The sequence below is a fragment of the Abramis brama genome (genome assembly GCF_963993115.1).
Source record: "Abramis brama genome assembly, chromosome: 9".
Lineage (NCBI taxonomy): Eukaryota > Metazoa > Chordata > Actinopteri > Cypriniformes > Leuciscidae > Abramis > Abramis brama.
This window is the reverse complement of record NC_139971.1, coordinates 35,687,659-35,708,491: the sequence shown is the minus strand read 5'-3', so window position 1 is coordinate 35,708,491 and position 20,833 is coordinate 35,687,659. Positions and strand designations below refer to the sequence as shown.

The 20,833-nt window shown below is 38.3% G+C and overlaps 2 protein-coding genes across 3 annotated transcripts in view; one reads left to right on the top strand and one right to left on the bottom strand.

Moving 5' to 3' along the window:
* Positions 1-3,743: 3,743 nt before the first annotated feature.
* slc38a8a (solute carrier family 38 member 8a) lies at positions 3,744-11,186 on the top strand. The gene is made up of 10 exons (XM_084124433.1): positions 3,744-3,958; positions 4,220-4,418; positions 4,528-4,684; positions 5,816-5,920; positions 7,463-7,520; positions 7,990-8,104; positions 8,867-9,014; positions 9,093-9,292; positions 9,544-9,595; positions 9,704-11,186. The coding sequence occupies exons 1-10, from the start codon at positions 3,770-3,772 to the stop codon at positions 9,804-9,806; spliced, it is 1,326 nt and encodes a 441-aa protein (XP_083980559.1). The 5' UTR covers positions 3,744-3,769; the 3' UTR covers positions 9,807-11,186.
* The window catches only part of necab2 (N-terminal EF-hand calcium binding protein 2), a 99,430-nt gene continuing 89,166 nt past the window's right edge, over positions 10,570-20,833 (bottom strand). For both annotated transcript variants that reach the window (XM_084124435.1, XM_084124434.1), the window contains 4 exons: positions 18,390-18,502; positions 15,135-15,212; positions 13,563-13,654; positions 10,570-12,213 (listed from right to left, as the gene is read on the bottom strand). In XM_084124435.1, the coding sequence (XP_083980561.1) occupies positions 12,185-12,213; positions 13,563-13,654; positions 15,135-15,212; positions 18,390-18,502 (312 nt within the window). In that variant the 3' untranslated portion in view covers positions 10,570-12,184. The remainder of the gene's footprint in view (positions 12,214-13,562; positions 13,655-15,134; positions 15,213-18,389; positions 18,503-20,833) is intronic.

The following is a 20,833-nucleotide window of genomic DNA, read 5'->3' as shown; positions in this document are numbered from 1 at the left end:
CAGTGCCCTCAGCAAGTCTGAGCTCCGTCATGAGACTAGCACGGACGAAGGGCTAGGCTTTACGCAAGAATACATGTTACATATCCAAGGTGGAATATGTAACACTGTGCCTTAGGACTTAGAATACACATATGACCCGAGAGCGGGATGCATATGGAAAAAACAGAGGTATCCAGCCCGCTGGGTGGAAAGTTTCAACCTCAAGATGGCAAGAGGTCTTGCCGAGGGAAAACACGGTGGAGACTTACTGTGGAAATACACATGTGGGGGGTTGCCCAAGCGGGGAACCATGCACATGGAAGCACCTAGCCAATCACGAGGGCTGACCAACCGGGCATGCACTCTGGTGACGGCATCGACAGTGCAGGAGGAACTCGAAAGCAGGTCCTACTTACTGGCTAGTGGAAGCGAGTACATGAGAGGACACTGGCTCTACCCCGGAGATTATAGAATCTCGCGAAAGTGTTAGGTGTCGCCCAGCCTGCAGCTCTACAGATGTCTGTTAGTGAGGCGCCATGCGCTACAGCCCAGGAGGAAGCCACACTCCGGGTGGAGTGTGCCCTCACCCCTAGTGGGCATGGACGACCCTGTGTCTGGTAAGCCAAGACAATGGCGTCCACTATCCAGTGAGACAACCTTTGCTTGGAGAGAGCCTTTCCCTTCAGCTTCCCACCAAAACTGAAACACTGCGTTCTGTCTACGTAAGCATGAAGGGCGCGTACTGGACAGAGCAGTGCCAAGGCTGGGTCTGCCTCCTCCGAGGGCAGCGCTTGCAGGTTCACCACCTGATCCCTGAAAGGAGTGGTGGGAACCTTGGGCACATATCCAGGCCGGGGACTCAAGATCACGTGAGAGTTAGCCGGCCAGAATTCTAGGCATGCGTCAACCGAAAATGCCTGCAAGTCCCCTATCCTCTTGATGGAGACCAAATAGACCAGGAGGGCTGTCTTCATAGACAGGAACTTAAGCTTGACTGATCGCAAAGGCTCAAAAGGAGCTCTCTGCAGGGCTGATAAGACCATTGCGAGGTCCCAAGAGAGTATAAGAGGAGAGCGAGGAGGATTTAGTCTCCTTGCCCCCCTCAGGAACCTGATGACCAGGTCATGCTGTCCCACCGTTTTTGACTCCACAAGGTCGTGGTGCGCAGAGATCGCAGCCACATAAACCTTCAGGGTTGAAGGAGACAGCCTTCATTCCAACCCTTTTTGGAGGAAGAAGAGCACCGATCAGGCATTTCCTGGGATCTTCTCTGCAAGAAGAACTCCAGGTGACGGAGAGGTTCCACTTAAGATCATAGGCGTGTCACATGGACAAAGCCCTAGCAGAAGTGATGGTAGCCACCACCCAGTACTCAAACCTGCCGCATCCCGTCCAGAACCCACACATGCAGGTTCCACAGATCGGGATGTGGATGCCAGAGGGTGCCCCATCTCTGAGAAAGGAGGTCCTTCCTCAGAGGGATTAGCTATCGCAAAGGAGCACCAGTTCAGAGAACCAAGTCCGGGTGGGCCAATGAGGTGCAACCAGAAGGACCTGCTCCTAGTCCTCCCTGATATTTCACAGGACCTGTGCAAGAAGGCTCATTGGGGGAAATGCATACTTGCGGAGGCAAGGTGCTGGCACACCCGAAGGAGGCAGCACAGCCGAGTCTTCATCTCCAGAAGATTCTAGCCCACCTTGTGATGTGGCAATAGACATGGTGTCATCTTCTGGAGCGCCGAATGAAATCTGGCACCTGTCTACAGCACCCAGAAATACATGGGCAACTTTAAAAAGACGTGCCACATGCAACTCTTTTAGGGAGGAGAGAAAAAAGCTCAACAGTCCAAGGAGAAATACACTCACTGTTGGCAGATCACTGCACAGACCAGCAGCATGTAATGTGATCTCGCTGGAACACGCTGTAACACCAACAGCACTGAGGAATCGCTCGTCTCGTAGAACTCAGAAAAGGCTTGCAGAGGAGTGAAGAAGACTCTTGGCTCCGAAGCAAAAACATGATGCGCGATTGCCGCACTGCTCCTTTTATACCCGAGCGGTGGGGCAGAGTTGCGCTATGCAAATTCCGCAGACCCATGGCATTGTTTTGCCATTGGCTCGTTTTCTATAACTCGAAGTTGATAGGCTTCGAAGCGAAACCCCCATTTCGTCATTCACTGACGTAACTCGTAGTGACTGAACGAAAGGGAACATTTCTTCTTATTAGCAATATTTATAACTTTGCTTTTTAATTAATACTTTATCAAGGACACATTAAATCAGTATTTAATGAAGTAACAGTAAAGACATTTATAATGTTACAAAAGATTTCGATTTCAATGCTGTTGAAAGAAATGACTTCCACAAAATAAGCATCACATTTTTTTTTGACATTGATGGAGAACCATTATTAATATTTCAGCAACAATAATAGAGTACTAAATTATCATATTAAAAAGATGATAATTCAGCTTTGCCATCACAGAAATATATTGCATTTAATAATATAGTCAAATAGAAAACAGTCCTTTTAAATTGCAAGAAATATATCAAATCTCCTGAGATACAAAGCATTATTCAGACTGTCCCACACAATCATGATGTATTTGAATGCAGGTGTAAATGGACAAACAAAATGTGCTTCTTCCTCTTTGTTCTAAATCAGATCAGCACTGTCTGCTAAGCAGTCTTGTAGTTGCCTGTGCTTGTGCTTCGAGCCAGTGTGAAATCGACTAATTCCATTAGAAGTGATAGGGTCTGGGAAGTCTTTCTAAATCTCGGCCCTGATCCATTTTTAATGGGAAGAATAGCCTGTGAAAATGTCACCAGTCTCTTTCAGGTGACGAAGCGTGATCGAGGTTAATGACATGAAGAACATGGGAACCAACCCTGACCAGTTATCTGTGCTTAAATGGATTTCCCAAATCTTGTCATAACGGAGGTCACAAGTTCTAAAATTCCCAACCAGCTTTGGGCTCTAGGAGAGTAGTGAGCCTGTAGCATCAGTGCCAAACTCCCACCCCTGGAACGCATGCTGTTAAATGTGGGATATCCTGCACAGTGCACATGATCTGCAAACTACTTTCACAATACATATTGTGCCAACATTTGTCTTTTGATCTGTAAAGAAAAGATTACGATGGAAACAATCAAAAAGAATTCCTAAAACAGTGGGAATTTGGGAGTGAATTTAATAGCACTGGAAGCGTAACAGTTTTACATCAATTAACAATTAACCTTTGCAAAATAAAAGTAAATAAATAGTTTCTGCTAAATTACCATAGTTTCTATAGTTATTAGCAAAAATACCAATGCCATATAAAAGCAACCAATCTATCAATTAAATTATTATTATTTTTTTGTTTGATTGATATAATAATTCATTATGATTTTACACTAGGCAAAAAGGTAGATTTAGTAAGGGATAATTAAAAGTGTTTAATGCACAGCTAGCCGTGGATTGTCCCGCTTATACCATGGTCATTTGCCAGCATTGACAACTTAAAGCTGTTATCGATGTTTGTAGGGCAATATTTGATAAGGGTAAAACTGACGGTTATTTTTGCCAGTTATGGCTCGCTATCGCTAGATCTAGCATTCTGCCCACTTTGAATCAGACACGATATTTGACAACATAATGTAAATCTCCACTCGACCTCTTGTGGCTAGTGGAACAGTGGAAACGGGTCCAGCGTTTAATTGGTCTAACACCAAACTCCACCTCTCAGTTACTTACCTGACCTAATGTTTGAACTCTCAGAGAGGAACAGAGACTGAAACAGGGCCAAATATGGAGGAGCTGGCAAAAGAGAGCATAAGCTTTTTAACAAAGCCCTCGCTGGACACGAACGGGCCGAAGTTGGGCTCTTTAGGAGCGATTTTCATCTTGCTGAAGTCCGCGCTGGGTGCAGGGCTTCTCATCTTTCCCTGGGCGTTTGCGAAAGCTGGAGGAATTCACTCTGCTGTCACTGTGGAAATGGCAAGTAACTCTGTGTGAATGCTATAATGAAACAAGGATTGTTTGAATATTTTATGACTCATTTAACCTGTTTTCATCACTGTGGCTTCAACCACATCGATCATGTGCACTAACAGAATTATCTTGTCAATGCATCCACTGGTCATTTGTTCAGTATGCACATTGTTGTTAACTCTATAATGCCTGAATGAAATATTTGCACTTAGGCCTATTGTAATTCTGTGCATGATATTATATATTATATATTTCTATCTTACATAGATTTCTCTTGTGTTCCTGATCAGCGGACTGGTCATCCTGGGATATTCATCTTCAATCAGTGGACAAAACACATATCAGGCTGTGGTCAGAGTCGTGTGCGGTCCTGCCATAGGCAAACTCTGCGAGATCTGCTACGTCTTCAACCTTTTCATCATATCTGTTGCTTTTCTAGTCATAGTGACTGACCAGCTTCAGAAATGTAAGCAACATGTTGATGGGACTTTGATCTTTTTTTATTACTAATTGCTCATATAGTGTCATTATCCATTAGATCTTCACACTGATCAATCTCCATTCATTTCTCGCAGTATGTCTCTCTATGTATGAGTTAATCACAGGCTTGCCAGAATCAGAGATGCCGTACCACTGGTACACAGACCAGAGATTTGCCCTGTTTCTCCTGTGTCTCTTCTTCGTTTTCCCTCTCTCTGTCCCGAAGGAAATCAGCATACAGAAGTATACTAGGTGAGGAACTATATTCTTTGCAATTTCCTTGACTGTGTTGTTCAAAACAGTGTAAGTATTGTTATTTAAAACAGTACCACTTTACAATTGTTTCATAGGTTAACATTAGTTAATGTATTAACTGACATGAACTAACCACAAGCAATACATTTGTTACTTTATTTATTAACCTTTTGTTAACGTTAGTTTATAAAAATACAGCTGTTCATTGTTTGTTCATTTTATTTCACAGTGCATTAACTAATGTTAACAAATACAACTTTTGATTTTAATAATGTATTAGTAAACGTTGAAATTAACATTAACTATTAAATGCAGTAGAAGTATTTTCATTCTTAGTTCATGTTAACTAAAGTAGTTAACTAATGTTAACTAATAAAACCTAATTGTTAAGTGTTACCACTAAATCTATTAAACATTGGTTTTTGGTATTTGAAATAAAGCTGAAATTAAATATTAGTTGCCAGGGCAATATATATATATATTTTTTTTAAACGAATAAAATGACAAAACGTATATAACCAGATTACTAAAAATTAAACTGGAAATTGAAAATATAATAATAAAAGCTAATTCAAAATAGTATATAGTATTTAAATAATACTAAAATGACACTAATTCAGAAAACACTGTTGTGATGACCAAAGCAGGAAGGTGAAAAGTCATTAAAGTTAAAACCATTGAAATAATGGTAATTCCTATAGTAGTTCTTTTTCTAGTTTTCAAGAATGTGTTTCATTGGCACTTCCTCACAAGACACAGTGTCGTCCGATTTGTGGGCGAAAGATTTTTAAGTTGGTTCTTTTCAAAGATTTGTGTGCAACAAGTCACAATCTGTTCGTATTATTTATTAACAAATTTATTTTAGAAATGGTATGGAAATTGATTGGTCAAAACTGTGGAAACCCTGTTTAGATGGAAGGAGTTGAATCTGTAAGTGAATAAAAAGACTGTGATTGTGCTTTAATTTTATGAAGCATTGTTATTGCTTCTGCTTGGTCAATTGCCGTGACAGTGCACATTTTGAATAGCTTTAAAATGAGACTGACTAATAAGCAAAGTTTTTTCATCACACATCATCAAGATAATTTGTTTAATGTCAACTCGTCTTTGATATTTGTTTTTGTTCAGCGTTCTAGGAACTTTCGCTGCTACATATCTCACTGTAGCCATTACTGTGAAATACCACAGGAGGCCTGTCCATGAGATCAATCTGTCACCTCTTTACAGCAGTGGGTGAGTGGAGAGTGACCATGCTTTCAATTTAGTGGCAAGCTATATAAAGGATCTATACCTCCTCATCATCATCTTTTCCTCCTGCAGTGCGTGAACAAATCTTACCGTCATGCTTACTGAGCTCTGAGAGAAAGTAATTGGTTCATTTAGCCAGTGTTCAGGGTAACGCATGTAATGCGAGTTACTTAATCAGATTACTTCAAGTAACCAAAGTAGCGCATTACTTTTAAATTTATAACAACATATCGAAGTTACTTTTTAAGTAAGTAATGCAGTTTACTTTATTTTCCATTGTACTGACTCCTGAAAGAAATGTTGAAAGAAATAATAAGTGAGAGGCAAAGGTGTTGTGTGCGCTATGTGAACATGATAGTTATTGTAGTTCTAGAATAAATGTTAGCATGCATTTACTCATCTCACTTGCACAAAAACTGATTCAGAAACAGTGAAATGCAAACTCAGAATATTATGAAAACCCACAATAATTAAATGTTAAATCACCCAATATACCTTATATATTTAATCGCACTTTATTAACTCTTTCCCTGCCAGCGTTAAAAAAAAAAAGAAGTTGCCAGCCACCGGTAGTGTTTTTGATCATTTTCGCAAAAATGTCATAAATATTTAGTTGTATAAAAATTTGAACGGGCAATATATCAAAAGAAAGAACAGAGCCTCTGCTTTTAAACAACAACAACAAAAAGTTTTATTTTAACTTTGTGCATTCTTTTTTTTTTTATCAACACTTTAATGTGGGTGTTTCATAAAAAAGCTCAATTTTGAACAAAAGGCTGAGAAAATCATGTTTTTAAAAAAAAGAATACAACGTGCATAAGCAATGCATCTATCGCTTGTTTCTTCCCCTTTTTTGCCTGTGTTTTGATCCGGAGATTGTCTACTCTTTCAGAAGATGTGTAATAGCAACACCTACCGTATAACAGTGAAAACCCAGAAGGCCGAAAAATTCAGTCCATGGCGGGAAAATTTCGTCTATTGCGAGTAAACGTTATCATAAATGATGGAAAATTTAGACTATGGCGAGTAAACGTTGTCATAAATGATGGAAAATTTCGTCTATGGCGGGTAAACGTTGTCATAAATGATGGAAAATTTCGTCTATGGCGAGTAAACGTTGTCATAAATGATGGAAAATGTTGTCTATGGCGAGTAAACGTTGTCATAAATGATGGAAAATTTCTTCAATGGCGGGGAAAGAATGAACCAATGTTCTTGCTGTTGACCTTCGATGATCCAATTCAACCATAGTAATTAGCAAAAATGTCTTTAGATAAACATGACATTTGTGTTTCATTTTTGTTTTGTTTTTATTGAAGTAAGAGTGTTGAACTTTCTTCTCCTGCGTCCTATTCCTCTGTGTTCCAAAAAGTAACTAAGTTCGCAATTAGTTACTTTTTTAGGCAGTAACAATGCAATAATGTAAAGCATTACTTTTAAAAGAAACTTTCCCCAACACTGCATTTAGCTGAAAGCAAAATGTGTAAAACCGCCTGTTTAACTATCATTGTTGTTATTATTGTTTAGAGTAAGCTCATGGGCTTCGATGTTCACTGTCATCCCAACTATTTGCTTTGGCTTTCAGGTGAGTTTTCTTGCGTTTATCCAACATATAACATTTGACTCTTGGAGAAAAAGAGAAATTATTTCACTGAATATCATCACTAGACCACAAATGAGGGGAATTCAAGTTGTTTTTGCTCTCACTTTAATATTTAAGGTCAGGTCAGATGCAAAGTGTGAAAAATGATGCATCTTTGAGGTGTTTTATTTGTCAACGCTGGGGGATTGTCAAAAATGTAATAAAAGTCCACCGGCATGGTGGAATAGCGCAGAACTACTCCGTGTCCGCTGCCTGGGGCTGATTGATTACGAGGCGGGAATGGAGATATGAAGATATGAAAAGAGCTGTGCGGCAGGGGAATCGGTGAGGAATGAGCTAGTGCAGGAAGTTAGTTATTACAGGAAAAGCTTTTGTTTGGTGTAGACAGTGTACTGGAGATCTGATGTTTGTGGTCAGTTGTGCTTACGCTGATTTTCAGTGTCTGTTTTAGTGCCACGAGGCCTGCATTGCTGTCTACAGTAGTATGAAGAACAGGAAGTTGTCCCACTGGGTCTTCATCTCTGTGGTGTCCATGTTGATCTGCCTCCTCATCTACTCTCTCACTGGTCAGTGATTACAGCTCAATTACCACAACTCTATATGCACTTCATATGCAAGTATGCTTCACGTACATAATGAACTTTTTTTGCTGAATGCAGAATTTGCTTTCTTTTCTTTCCAGATATATAGAATAATTAGCATTAAATAACGTTATATCCTGGCAGATGCTATTGCTGTTTTTTTATATACACACTACCATTTAAAAGTTTGTGTTCAGTAAGATTTTTTTAAAGACATTAATGCTTTTATTCAGTAAGGATGCATTAAAGTGATCAAAAGTGACAGTAAATACATTTGTTATATACATTTCTAAATAAAATTTCAAATAAATGCTGTTCTTTTGAACTTTCTATTCATTAGAGAATCCTGCACAACTGTTTTCTACATTGATAGTAATAAGAAATGTTTATTGAGCAGCAAATCAGCATATTATAATGATTTCTGAAGGATCATGTGACACTGAAGACTGGAGTAATGATGCTGAAAATCACAGGAATAAATTACATTTTTAAACATAAAGTTTTTACTGTATTGTTGATCAAACAAATACAGACTTGATGAGCAGAAGAGACTTCTTTCAAAAACATTAAAAAAATCTTACAAGGTTCAAGGATGACTTGATTGAACCCAGGGTTTATATATATTTATGTCAGTCCTCTTGGCTCATACCAGATCTCTTTTTTTTTTTTAATCAGGAAGAGTGTAATGGTTGATTAGGCATTTAGTTTAGTAATGAGTGTATTGTTTAACAGATGACTATTTTGTAGGAGTCTTTGGGTACCTGACGTTTGGGAAGAACGTTGCTCCTGATATTCTGATGTCGTACAGTGGAGGTGATGTGACCATGATCATTGCCAGGCTGCTGTTTGGAATCTCAATCATCACCATCTACCCCATCATTGTCTTGCTTGGAAGGTATGTGATAAACTGTGTCTGATGGTTTTTAGGAGAACAGTTACATATATAGATAAACTGACCAGTCTATGCGTGTAGATCTGTGATCCAGGACCCACTGCTGCGGCAGCGACACAAACACACCGCGGTGACGGAGTCTTACGAGAGCCGTACACGTGTTGCCTTGACCACAGCCTGGGTCACAGTCACTTTTCTCATAGCAGCGTTCATTCCTGACATCAGCAAAGTGATCAGTGTTGTCGGGGGAGTCAGTGCTTTCTTCATCTTTGTATTTCCAGGTAATTGTACTTGCATGTCTTGATGCATGGCTGCATGTCTCATAATTCATTAACTTAAAAATGAATATTGACATTTATAAAGAGAAAAAATATTCCTCATGATATGAACCTTAATATGAATGATTTTTAGCTTGATTCTCACAACACTTTGTCTGAGCATATAAATATAATGTGAATCTTTTAATGCTTTTCATGTAAGCATGATGTGTATTCATCTTTTTTATATTCATGTGCAAACATTTTTATTGAAGGACTTTGCCTTATATTTGTGGTGCAGTCAGAGTCAGTTTCTCCTACAATGAGGTGAGAGAAGTGTAGTTCTTTAGGATCCTGTATGGGATGTTTAATAAAATTCACACTCATTCTATTACATGTACAATAACAGTGTTGTTATGCCTTGTTTGCCCCTAGGTATCTTTTGATTGCATGGGGAATGATCACACTTTTCTGTGGCATCTATATTTTTGGGCAGAGCACTTCAATTGTGATTATGCAACTCCTAAGTGAAATTTAATTTGTTGACCGTTACAGGACTTTAACCTGTATGGTATTTCATAATTTTTGACACCGCTCCAATACTTCAAGTGTGGAGTAATTGCTTGTAATGGAGATTGATGTACAAATGTAATAATAATCCAACTCGAAATGAAATACCTCAGACAAATTAACTGTCATGTAAATCTGAATTATTTGGGTAGTCTTTTTTTAATGTTCTGCAATTTTGATGTCCATTGTCATGTCAGCATAGATGTGAGCTAAATTATACTTAAAGAATAAAGGCCTTATGTGCGAGAGAAACAAGCGCACAGCCATCTATATTATGTTTGAACTTCCGTTTTTGTGGTAGTTCTGTATATTTCTATGGCATCGATGTCAAAGAGTAATTAGGTGAGTTATTGTAGTTATTGTTAACGAAAGTTATCATGAGCATTGTAATGTTTGAAGTGGATGTCATAACAAAGGTCAGTACACCGGGAAGATTTTGAAACGAACAGTTCATAAATACTCAAGATCTTACCTTCATAAGTACGAACCGGAAGTTAACACAACGAGTGCAGCGCTGAAAAGGGGCGGGGCTTCATAAGGCTTAAAAGAAGAAGAAGAGCTGAAGCTATGTGTACATATTTTGACTCTTTATATTTCATTGGAACCACTTTGGTATGCATAAGTACATTTGTAAATAAGTGACAATGTAAAAATGTTTAATCTTCTCGTGTCATTTCAACAACCAATGAAATATGACTCTTATTGAAAATGAATGAAGCTGAAAAATGCAATGACAGATCCTTTTTCAGTACTTTATTGAATAGCAGCACTCTACATAATCTAGAATTTTAACAAATTTAAGACGAATATAATACTTTGCATCCCTGCAATAAATCTCTACACTCACTTATAAGAGAGAAAGCCAGTATACGGAAACATACATGAGTATAAGAAGTAGTATTTCATCAAACAATGCCATTAAAAGTGACTGCTCGTATAGTTTTATTCATTTAATATAGTTTTGTTTCTTTTTGTTCCGTTACTGGAGTAATATAAAAGAAAATAAGAAATGCACAAAATCCATTTAAAGTAGCATAGCTAAATTCTACGGCAAATAATTTACTGGACATTCATTTGTAACATGCACTCACTGTGAGGGATAAACAAACCAAACGGAAGGCAGGATTGGTGGGAAAGGAACGCTGCAATTTGGGCCATGTTGGTTTCGCCTGGTGTTGAGTTGTTTACATTTCGAGGCAACCAGAAATTCACACAAATACAACAGTCTTACTGGTCAACAACATCAATTTTGAAAAATCCTCTATTAAATTTTGTCTTGTCCTGAGAAATGAAATGATTTGATGCCATATGTTTAATTATTTAGAAGCAATAAAACTGATGGAATATTAAGTCAGTGCCACTCTTTCCAAGATCCATATATTATCGGTCAACAATGGTCGACATAAAATTTTCAAGATAATTATGTTATTACTCAAGATATTCTCTACTCTCTATCAGCAAATCTCATTTACATAAGCATTTCAGCTACAGTTCAGGTACATTGTGCTTTTGGAGCAGATGTTTATTTGGTGTGTTGTAAATGTGGGCCCTTTGACTGGCAGTATGTGTCATGCTCACGGTTTGACAAAAATACCAGTCTCTCTAAATCAGTGGTCCTGGGGACCCACAACTCTGCACAATTTTAATGGCTCTCTTATCTGAAACGCTCAGTTGGAGCTCTCTCCCTAACAATCTGATGATCTGAATCAGGTGTATTAATTAGGAGACATACGAAATGAGCAGAGTCGTGGGTCCAGGTTAGAAAACCACTGCTCTACATGGCTCATGAAGATACAGTTCAAAGTATTTATAACACCAACCTATAACTAGTATCAAATGACCTTTACAGAAATGCTATTGTCCATGGACAGCTGTAGAAATACTTTGCTGCACAGTTTTTGTCTTCTCAGAAGTTGTACCAAAGGGAACTGTTTGCAAAGCAGCGAATGCATGTTTGAATTGGGATGAAATATTAATCAGCCTCGTTTAGTTAGAAGAGACTGTTTATGCAAGCTGATATTTCAAATGCAAATGCGAATCAACCAGGTGAGGTTCCCAAATGCTTTGGGGAGTTTTAATGTCGTCTCTGCACGTTGCAATGGAGGTGAAAAGGGAACTGGGACTGTGTCCGGCGTTCTCTGCAGCCGACACTACTTTTGGCTCAATATCAAATGGATACTGTGTAAACAAGTAATTATAAAAGAGGAGACAGAGTGGGGAGAGCGCTGAAAGAGGGGAAGTTAAGATAGCAGGGACTGTGACAGGGATAGAGAGGGGGAAGTGGTGGAGAAGAGAAGGGTTTCAGGCATAAGGCGGGACCGTTCCACCCGCAGACTGGCTCGCTTCTCAGTCTTTGTTCAGGTTGCACCAGGCGGCTAGAAAGAGAGAGATAGCGTCAGTGCCATTATCAAACAGATAAGCAACGGTAAATATTTAATGTCTTTATGCTTGTCCACCTTATTTTTTTAAGCTGTACAAAACAGCTCATTATGCTGGTTGATTTTGCAAACTGGTATTTCTTATTATATGAATTTAACGTATTGTCATAATTCTAAACACTGGTTTGTAGTTCAAATGGTTTTACCGTTTACTGCATTTTGTTATTCTACTAGTTATTTATATGGTGGATAATGAATCGGAATTTATGCACGTTCGTTAAAAAAATAGCTTGCTTTCACGTTGCAAAATAAGGTGGATAGAAATTTGTCAACCAGCATACATATACAAGCCTATCGTTTCTGCTGTGGTTCTGCAAAACGGTACACAAGGCTGTTGAAATCACAGCACATTCAAAGAGAAATCAGACAAAAGGTTTCTATTATGCCATGGATTGGAATGTAGCTCATGCTTTCCTGTGGCTTAAACAGGTCATGGGTTCGATTCCCAGGGAAAGCAAGAACTGATAAGAATGTAAATGTGTACCTTGTAATGCAATGTAAGTCGCTTTGGATAAAAGCGTCTGCCAAATGAAAATGGGAAATGGGAATGTCCGATGGAGAATTTGAACTTTTTAGCACCTCTCTTTTGAAATGACTTCTCTTAGGGTGTGTTTACACTTGTGGTTCGTTTGGTATGGAAATTTTTTTTTAATAAAATGTAGTCCTGGTTAGCGTTCACTACATATGATGGTATTTTGACCAGCTGAGAACTCATGAAGAGCTTATCAAATGTGTAAAGAAGCCAAAACAGAGGCAAGCGGCTGTCACACTCGAACGAAGATCTGTGACGAGACGGTTCTGATGCTTGTACCAAACTGTGATGGGCAACATTGCGACTATGACGAGAAAAAACAGGCATGCTTGAGCTTTCTGTCCTTTTTAGACTCGCATCTTGTGACATCATGTTCTGTTTTTGGTTTGTTTACATGTCTTTTGTCCACGTTACGTTCATATTTCATTCAAACCGCACCAGAGTTCGTTCTTTTCAGCGGTCTCGGTCGGCTTGTTTGTTGCACACCAGGGTTCGGATGGCACAGTTCACATTTATTCAAATTAAACGCACTAACAGAGAAATCGCACCAGGGTTCGTTTTAATCGAATCAAACATGCTGAGTGTGAACACACCCTAAATGCAGAGACTATCAGAGGACGTAATCCAGCAGGGCGCGTAATGGCTGTGACATCTCCCACCCCCCGACTACGCAAGACAATAAAAGTAGCATCAAAGGCTGGTTTGGCACCATAGCCCATAACAGTCTCTACGGCAGGGCGGCAGTGAAACGCACCAGGCACAGCGACAGAGGACACAGCCTCGGGCTGGCATAGAGTATCCACTTTCACATGCTGGAAGGCCTTGCAAGCTGCAGTCTGAAGGTGCCTGAGAGAGAAGCAGAGACAGTTAGATAAGGAGCAAAATAAACACAGTTCCAGAACTCTAATATCTTCAGACGCAAAGTAGCATCAATAATAAACTGTAAAAGTGGACTCTGAATGTAACTTCCAAAAAAACAAACGGTCTCTTTGAAAATTATGTTTGATATGCATATAATAATGCTCAGTTATTCATTGAAAAACAAGTGTTTGTAAAGCGTGGTCACATTTTGGCAAGATTCCTCAGACAAAAAAAGGTCCACTGTCTACAGCGTAGTGATGTATGAAGCTCACACAGAAGTTACTTTCTGTTGGTAAGGGCAGCAATTTCGAGGGAAACACAAGCAAAATCTGCATGGGGAACTTTTCGTTCTCACGTGAAACTCCCAACCACATGGATTCCTATCAAAATGACTGGATGGTCGGCCACAAAATTTCAAAGAGCAATGGCAAAGTACAGCACCTTAAATTAGGTCAGTTTAAATGAGCTTATAATTTGCTTTAAAATGAAAATTCTGTCATTATCTATCCACCCTCCTATCACTCGCAACACAAATGGAGTTTTTATCAAATTGTTCAGCTGCAACCAAAAGACAAAAAATACAGGCCAATATATTTCTTTAAATTTAAATCTTTAAATCTAGGGGGTGCAACGGATCACAAAACTCACATTTCAGATCATGTTACGGTTTTTGAGTCACAGATCGGATCATTTTTCAGTATGTGTGAGTGACTAAGATACAATTTTAATAGTGCTTAAAGTTTTTTTTAGGTCTAACAGTATTCAGGTAGAAAATGAATTATCAATTGTAAGATTACACTGCATAGTCTTTACTGTATAAAATATATCACATATTTTTTGTCTTTTGTTGTTATATAAACATTAATGACACAGACAGCAGCAGGTATATTAGGCTGCTGTCACTTTAAGGCCGAATGCACAGCTTCAATATAATGATACGCATCTGTTTTCTTTCTCAATTGTTTACGTTCACTTAAGACATAACCAACTATGAATACGAGGATACTCGCCATACAGGTTTTTTTGACAATTTTTTGAGTATGTGTCTGTTCGCGGACATATTGAAGAGATTTTGGGACTCTCTTTTGTGTTATCTTGCGCTTGAATGGTTTAAAATGGCTTGAATGTTTAAACTGACAGGACTTAAAAACATGTGCATGTTCACTCTATGATGGTTAATCTTTTCAATTAATTCATGAATCACATGCATTCCAAACCGTGGGACCGGGTCCCTACGGATCAACTACGATCCGTTACACCCCTAGACCCCATACGTGCTAATGGAAACCATATCAATAGACTAATGCATTTGACACTTAATTCTAAGTAAAAGCTTTTTTTTTCCTCATGTCTTGTCTCGTGATAATTCAGGTGCTCATGACAATCGAGATGAGCAGAGTTAAGTGTGAAGATCCCAGTGAACACAACAAACACACAGTCACACACAGGAGAAAAGGTGTTTTACCTCTTCCACTCCTCCTCTCCGTCCCAGAACTCGTACACCACAAAGGAAAGGCCGTCAGGCAGCCGCACAGCCGTCACACTGGAGAGAGGTGAACAGAAGAACAATGAAAAAACACTACGCACTTACAATCTCACGTTTCACGAACACAGATTCAGCAAGCTGATGGAAAACAATGTTAAACCTTGTAGAAACAAACAGTGAGAATAAAGAAAACAAGGATAATGTTTTCAAAGAGACGGCAATTAACCTGCCATATAGAAAACCTTAACAGAAGCATAATTATTCATTGTACTGTATGACCCTCCACTTGATGGCAGTAACTCCTCAGATAGTTCTGCAGCTGCAGCCCTTTGAGCAACAAAACAGCAATGATTAGCATTAGCTCAATAAATCAACAGAAGTCTAAACGTTAGCAGGTTCTGACATCCCCCACAGCCTCCTCAAACTTTCAGCAAACTGCAGCAAGTAGCTTTTTCAACGCTTTCTGGATGTGGAAATGATTCAAGCTGTCCTCAATCTTGGGTCGCCCACATCATGTTAGAGAACCTGTCAGGTCATGTCTCCAGCAGACATTTAAAGTCGACGCAAATATAAAAACTAAATCTAATTCAGAATAGTATAGTGTATCAATGATATAATAGTAGGCTATATCAATGTTATTAAAATAACACTGCTGTGTAGCGATGCAAGTGGAAAGAGAAAGTCTTTTGAGAGGAAGTTACATTTAGATTAAAGATTATGAAGACATGATTCTTTCTTGCTCCAATGAATCCCTAAAAAAATGCGCATTAAGAAAGTAAATAGGTTCAATTTTGATGTTATGTTGGCTTTAATAACTGTACAGAATTATTATTGTTGCCAAAGAGTGAACAAAAGTATCTGAACAAGTCAGTCAGTGAGTTCTAAGTTAATTTGCATAAAATGTGCTGTAGTAGAAATCAAAGAGCATTTCAATCACTGTTTCACAAACAGAACATGAGAGGAGGAAAGTTGAAAGAAAAAAGGGAGGCTACAGAGATGACAGTTCAGCAGAGAAGCTTGCAGATGTTCTCACTGATCAATTATTCACTAGTCTGATGTGAATCATGACGGCAGTAAATGCTGCCACACAAAACCCTCTCTCAGAGAACAGTCTCAGGGAGCTTCCATGAAAAACACTATAAAGGACCTCTTTTACTCACTGCTATTACATCATTTTATACTGTGGGGCTGAAAAATGCTCTCAGTCATGGCCTGACCACAATTTTGAAAATGAAGCAACCTACTGTTCAAATGTTTGGGGTTATTAAGATTTGTTTTGTTGTTTTTCAAAAAAGTCTCTTATGCTCACCAAGGCTGCATTTATTTGATCAAAAATACAGTAAAAACAGTAATATTGTGAAACATTATTACAATTTGACAACTGTTTTCTATTTTAAATTATGTTAAAATTGTATTTGTATTTGTGATGGAAAAGCCGATTTGGTGCTCAATTAATTTCTTATTATCATTAGCATTATGTGCTACTTTTTTTAGTGTGGAAACCAGGGGCGTAGTTTGTGGGGGGGATGGGGGGGATGGGGGGGGGATAACCCCCCCAATATTTAAATCTATGCATTACAACCCCCCCAATATTTATACCATGATCACAATATCAGGAGGCATATCCAAACTTCAACCCCCCCCAATGTTCAAACCAAATCTACGCCCTTGGTGGAAACCATGATTTTTTTTTTTTCAGTTCAAAAGCATTTATTTTAAAAAAGTAGTTTGTAACAATGTAAAAGCCTTTACTGTCACTTTAAATTAATCTAATGCATCCTTGCTGAATAATTTAACTATTAATTAAAAAATAAATCTTACTGATCCCAATCTTTTGAACAGTAGCTTATCCAGGTTTAACCAGGGGACAAAACTGAGTAACTTACTGATTTTAAAGTAGTTCAGGACGATTTCTTGATCTTTTAGGGATTTGTAAACACTATCTATTGATAGTGCAGAAAAACGGCAATTGTTTAACCAGTTTCATCATTAATTCATGAACTAGAATATCAACACCTGCTTACCTGCCATCTTTATCTAAAGGAGGTAAAACGATACAGTGTCTTATTTCAACACATCAGGGATAAATACACATTAATGAGACGCATGCATTTATTAGAGAGGCACAGGTTTACTCTTTAAGAAATGCATAGCAATTATAGCAGTTATGCAGTGCAGTTATTGCTACCCTCCAACAGACATTTTGAAACATATGAAACTTAATATAGAGCATGTGCTTTTCCCTTAGCAGATAAAAACACTTAAAGGGATACTCCACTTTTTTGGAAATAGGCTCATTTTACAACCCCCCAGAGTTAAACAGTTGAGTTTTACCGTTTTCGAATCCATTCAGCAGATCTCTGGGTCTGGCGGTAACACTTTTAGCATAGCTTAGCATAGATCATTGAATCTGACAGGACCATTAGCATCTCTCTCAAAAAAATGACCAAAGAGTTTCGATATTTTTCCTATTTAAAACTTGACTCTTCTGTAGTTACATCGTGTACTAAGACCGACGGAAAATCAAAAAGTTGCGATTTTCTAGGCTGATATGGTTAGGAACTATACTCTCATTCCTGCGTAATAATCAAGAAACTTTGTTGCCGTACCATGAGTCCAGCAGGCGTAATGATATGACGCAGTGCCTGAAAATAGTCCCCGGCTCGGTAACTTCCAATGTGACCGGGACTAAGTTTGTCTAACCTATTAGACCTATATTCAGGCGCTGCGTCATATCATTACGCCTGCTGCACCCATGGTACGGCAGCAAAGTTTCTTGATTATTACGCAGGAATAAGAGTATAGTTCCTAGCCATATCAGCCTAGAAAATCGCAACTTTACATTTTCCGTCGGTCTTAGTACACGATGTAACTACAGAAGAGTCAAGTTTTAAATAGGAAAAATATCTAAACTCTTTGGTCATTTTTTTGAGAGAGATGCTAATGGTCCTGTCCGATTCAATGATCTATGCTAACCTATGCTAAAAGTGGTACCGCCAGACCCGGAGATCTGCTGAATGGATTCGAAAACGGTAAAACTCAACTGTTTAACTCTGGGGGAGTTGTAAAATGAGCCTATTTCCAAAAAAAGTGGAGTATCCCTTTAAGTCTGACAGCACAAAAAAGCACTATGTATTATGTACTAGCATACTTATAAGACGCAATGAGAGAGAAATAGGGAATTAGAAAAATACTCACTAGAAGGTCAAAGTAAGACAAATGAAGTCAACTCACTGGAAACAGTCTCTCTGAGTAGACACATTCTTCAGGTATTGTTTCAGGGCATCGCAGAACTCTCCCAGCTGCTTCTGGGAAACATTCATCTCCTGGCGGATCAGGTAGAGGGACTAAAGAGAGAAAAAGAGTGATAGGATTAGGCTTGGGTATCGAGTATCGATTGGAACCGGGACTAGCTTTGCGATTTTCCCGGAATCGTTCAAAAGTTTAAATTTCGATTCCTAGTTTCGATTCACAGTCCGCCGACCGGAAGAAGAAACCGCTGTCTAAGTTACCAATTTGATCATTTCTAGCCCCATTCTGAACTGAAGTAACTACCTAATCGATTTCAAACTGCCAAATGTTAACTCGCTGAACACTGACAGCTGTAGCCTACTTCCCCACATTAGTTAAACATTTGTAAACTGTAACGTAAACACGGCATGGTAAATGCGTGTATTTCTAGCACAGGTGTAAGCGTATATGGATTGTTATGCTAAACTGCGAACCGATACATTTTATAAGACGCTGTGTGAGTTTCCTTATTAACTCACAGCGTCTCATAAAATGTATTCAGAGCAAACAACCCTGACGTTAAACCTTAAAAACCTACTTATATGATGTTTTCTTTTTCTTCGGTATCTTGCAAGTCGCAATATTCTTTCGTCCTCTGCTCGTCCGTTTGAAAACTGTGCGCGATGCCGGCGAACGTAAAACACATGTGTAAACAACCTTATTTAGCCTATTTTACCTGATAGCCCATTTTAGCTGTGAAAATAGCAATTGATGGAGAAGGTCAGACTATTTCCTTCAGAAAGACCTTTGGTTAGCTAGCTCATTTAAAATGTCCTAAAATTTTGTTTAAAATAGATTTGATATTTACATTGTAGTTGAAAACAGCCCTGTGAGAAATTCATAGTAAAGTTCATAAAAAGTAAAAAGTTCATATAATTAAAATTGATCTAAACTTTTTTTGACCCTGACTCTTAAAAGAATCGGAATCGAGAATCGTTAAGAACCGGAATCGAAACAAGGAATCGGAAACGGAATCGGAATCGTTCAAATTCAAACGAGAGAAAGTGATTTGAATAGTCTGAATACATAATGAAAACTGTGAGTCTGGGGGGATGATGAGAATGTCTTGTCCTATTGTTAATATTCTCTTTAGGCAAAATAAATAAATAAAACCAGACTTATTTAGAGACTCAAATCACAGTGTAAGGGTTCAAGACACTATACGTTATAAAAACACTTAAACGGATAGTTCACCCAAAAATGAAAATTCTGTTATTAATTACTCACACTCATGTCTTTCCAAACCCGCAAGACATTTGTTTATCTTCAGAACACAAATGAAGATCTTTTTGATGAAATCTGAGAGCTTTCTGTCCCTCCATTGACAGCTACGCAACTACCGCTTTGATGCTTCAAAAAGTTCATAAAGAGTTTGTAAAACTAATCCATATGAATTGAGAAGTTTAGTCCAAGTTTTCTGAAGAGACACGATCGCTTTATATAATGAACAGATTGAATTTAGGTTTTTATTCACATATAAACATTCATCAACTCACACATCAGTTGTGGTAAACAGAAGCTCAAGAATGTTTTCTTGACGTGCGAGAACCAGTGAAGTTCATTCTCATGTTATGCATCACATTTGAGCTTCTGCAAGAACCAATGAGGTTGTTTGTTGCGTGTCAAGCAGGTTCGGTTGAGCTTCTGTTTATGTTCACTGATCAATGTTTAAATGTTAATAAAAGCCTAAATTAAATCTATTTGTCATATAAAGTGATCGAGTCTCTTCAGAAAATTTGGAATGAACCTCTAAATTAATAAGGATTAGTTTTACAATCTCTTTATGGACTTTTTGAAGTGTCAAAGTTGTAGTTGCGTAGCTGTCAATGGAGGGACAGAAAGCTCTCAATTTTGGGTGAATTAACCCTTTAACACTGCTTAGAAAAGCAAATGGTCTTAAAAGCTTTGATCCTCATTTAATAAGAGTTATGGTCTATATTGCAGCTGAAAGGTTAAGCAAGGGTTAAGCATTTGGATATTCCTTCAAGAGGAGAAATATATACAGTATGAAAAATACCAGAGAGTAAAATCAATTCAGCTACTCCTTTGGATTGTCGCCTAAGTAACTAATTAATTCCCAGTGTAATCTAAAAGATGTAGAATTGTGGGAGTGTGGTTGGCTACCAAATGAAGTTCAGTACAAATAACAGGGCAGGCTGCTTCCTGCAACAAATAATGAAACATTTTTAAAAAATAAATAAAACCTGATTCGCTGTATCAAAATTTCATAACATTTCTTAAAGGGTAAAATTGAGACCTTCACGGAAATGAAACTGAACTGCTTTTGACTCGCCTGTTTCACATAATTGCACTTTTCTCGTGTAACATGTCACTCAAGGGCTCCCACTCGTTTCTAAATTGGTGCTGTCATCTTGAACCAATTTTAT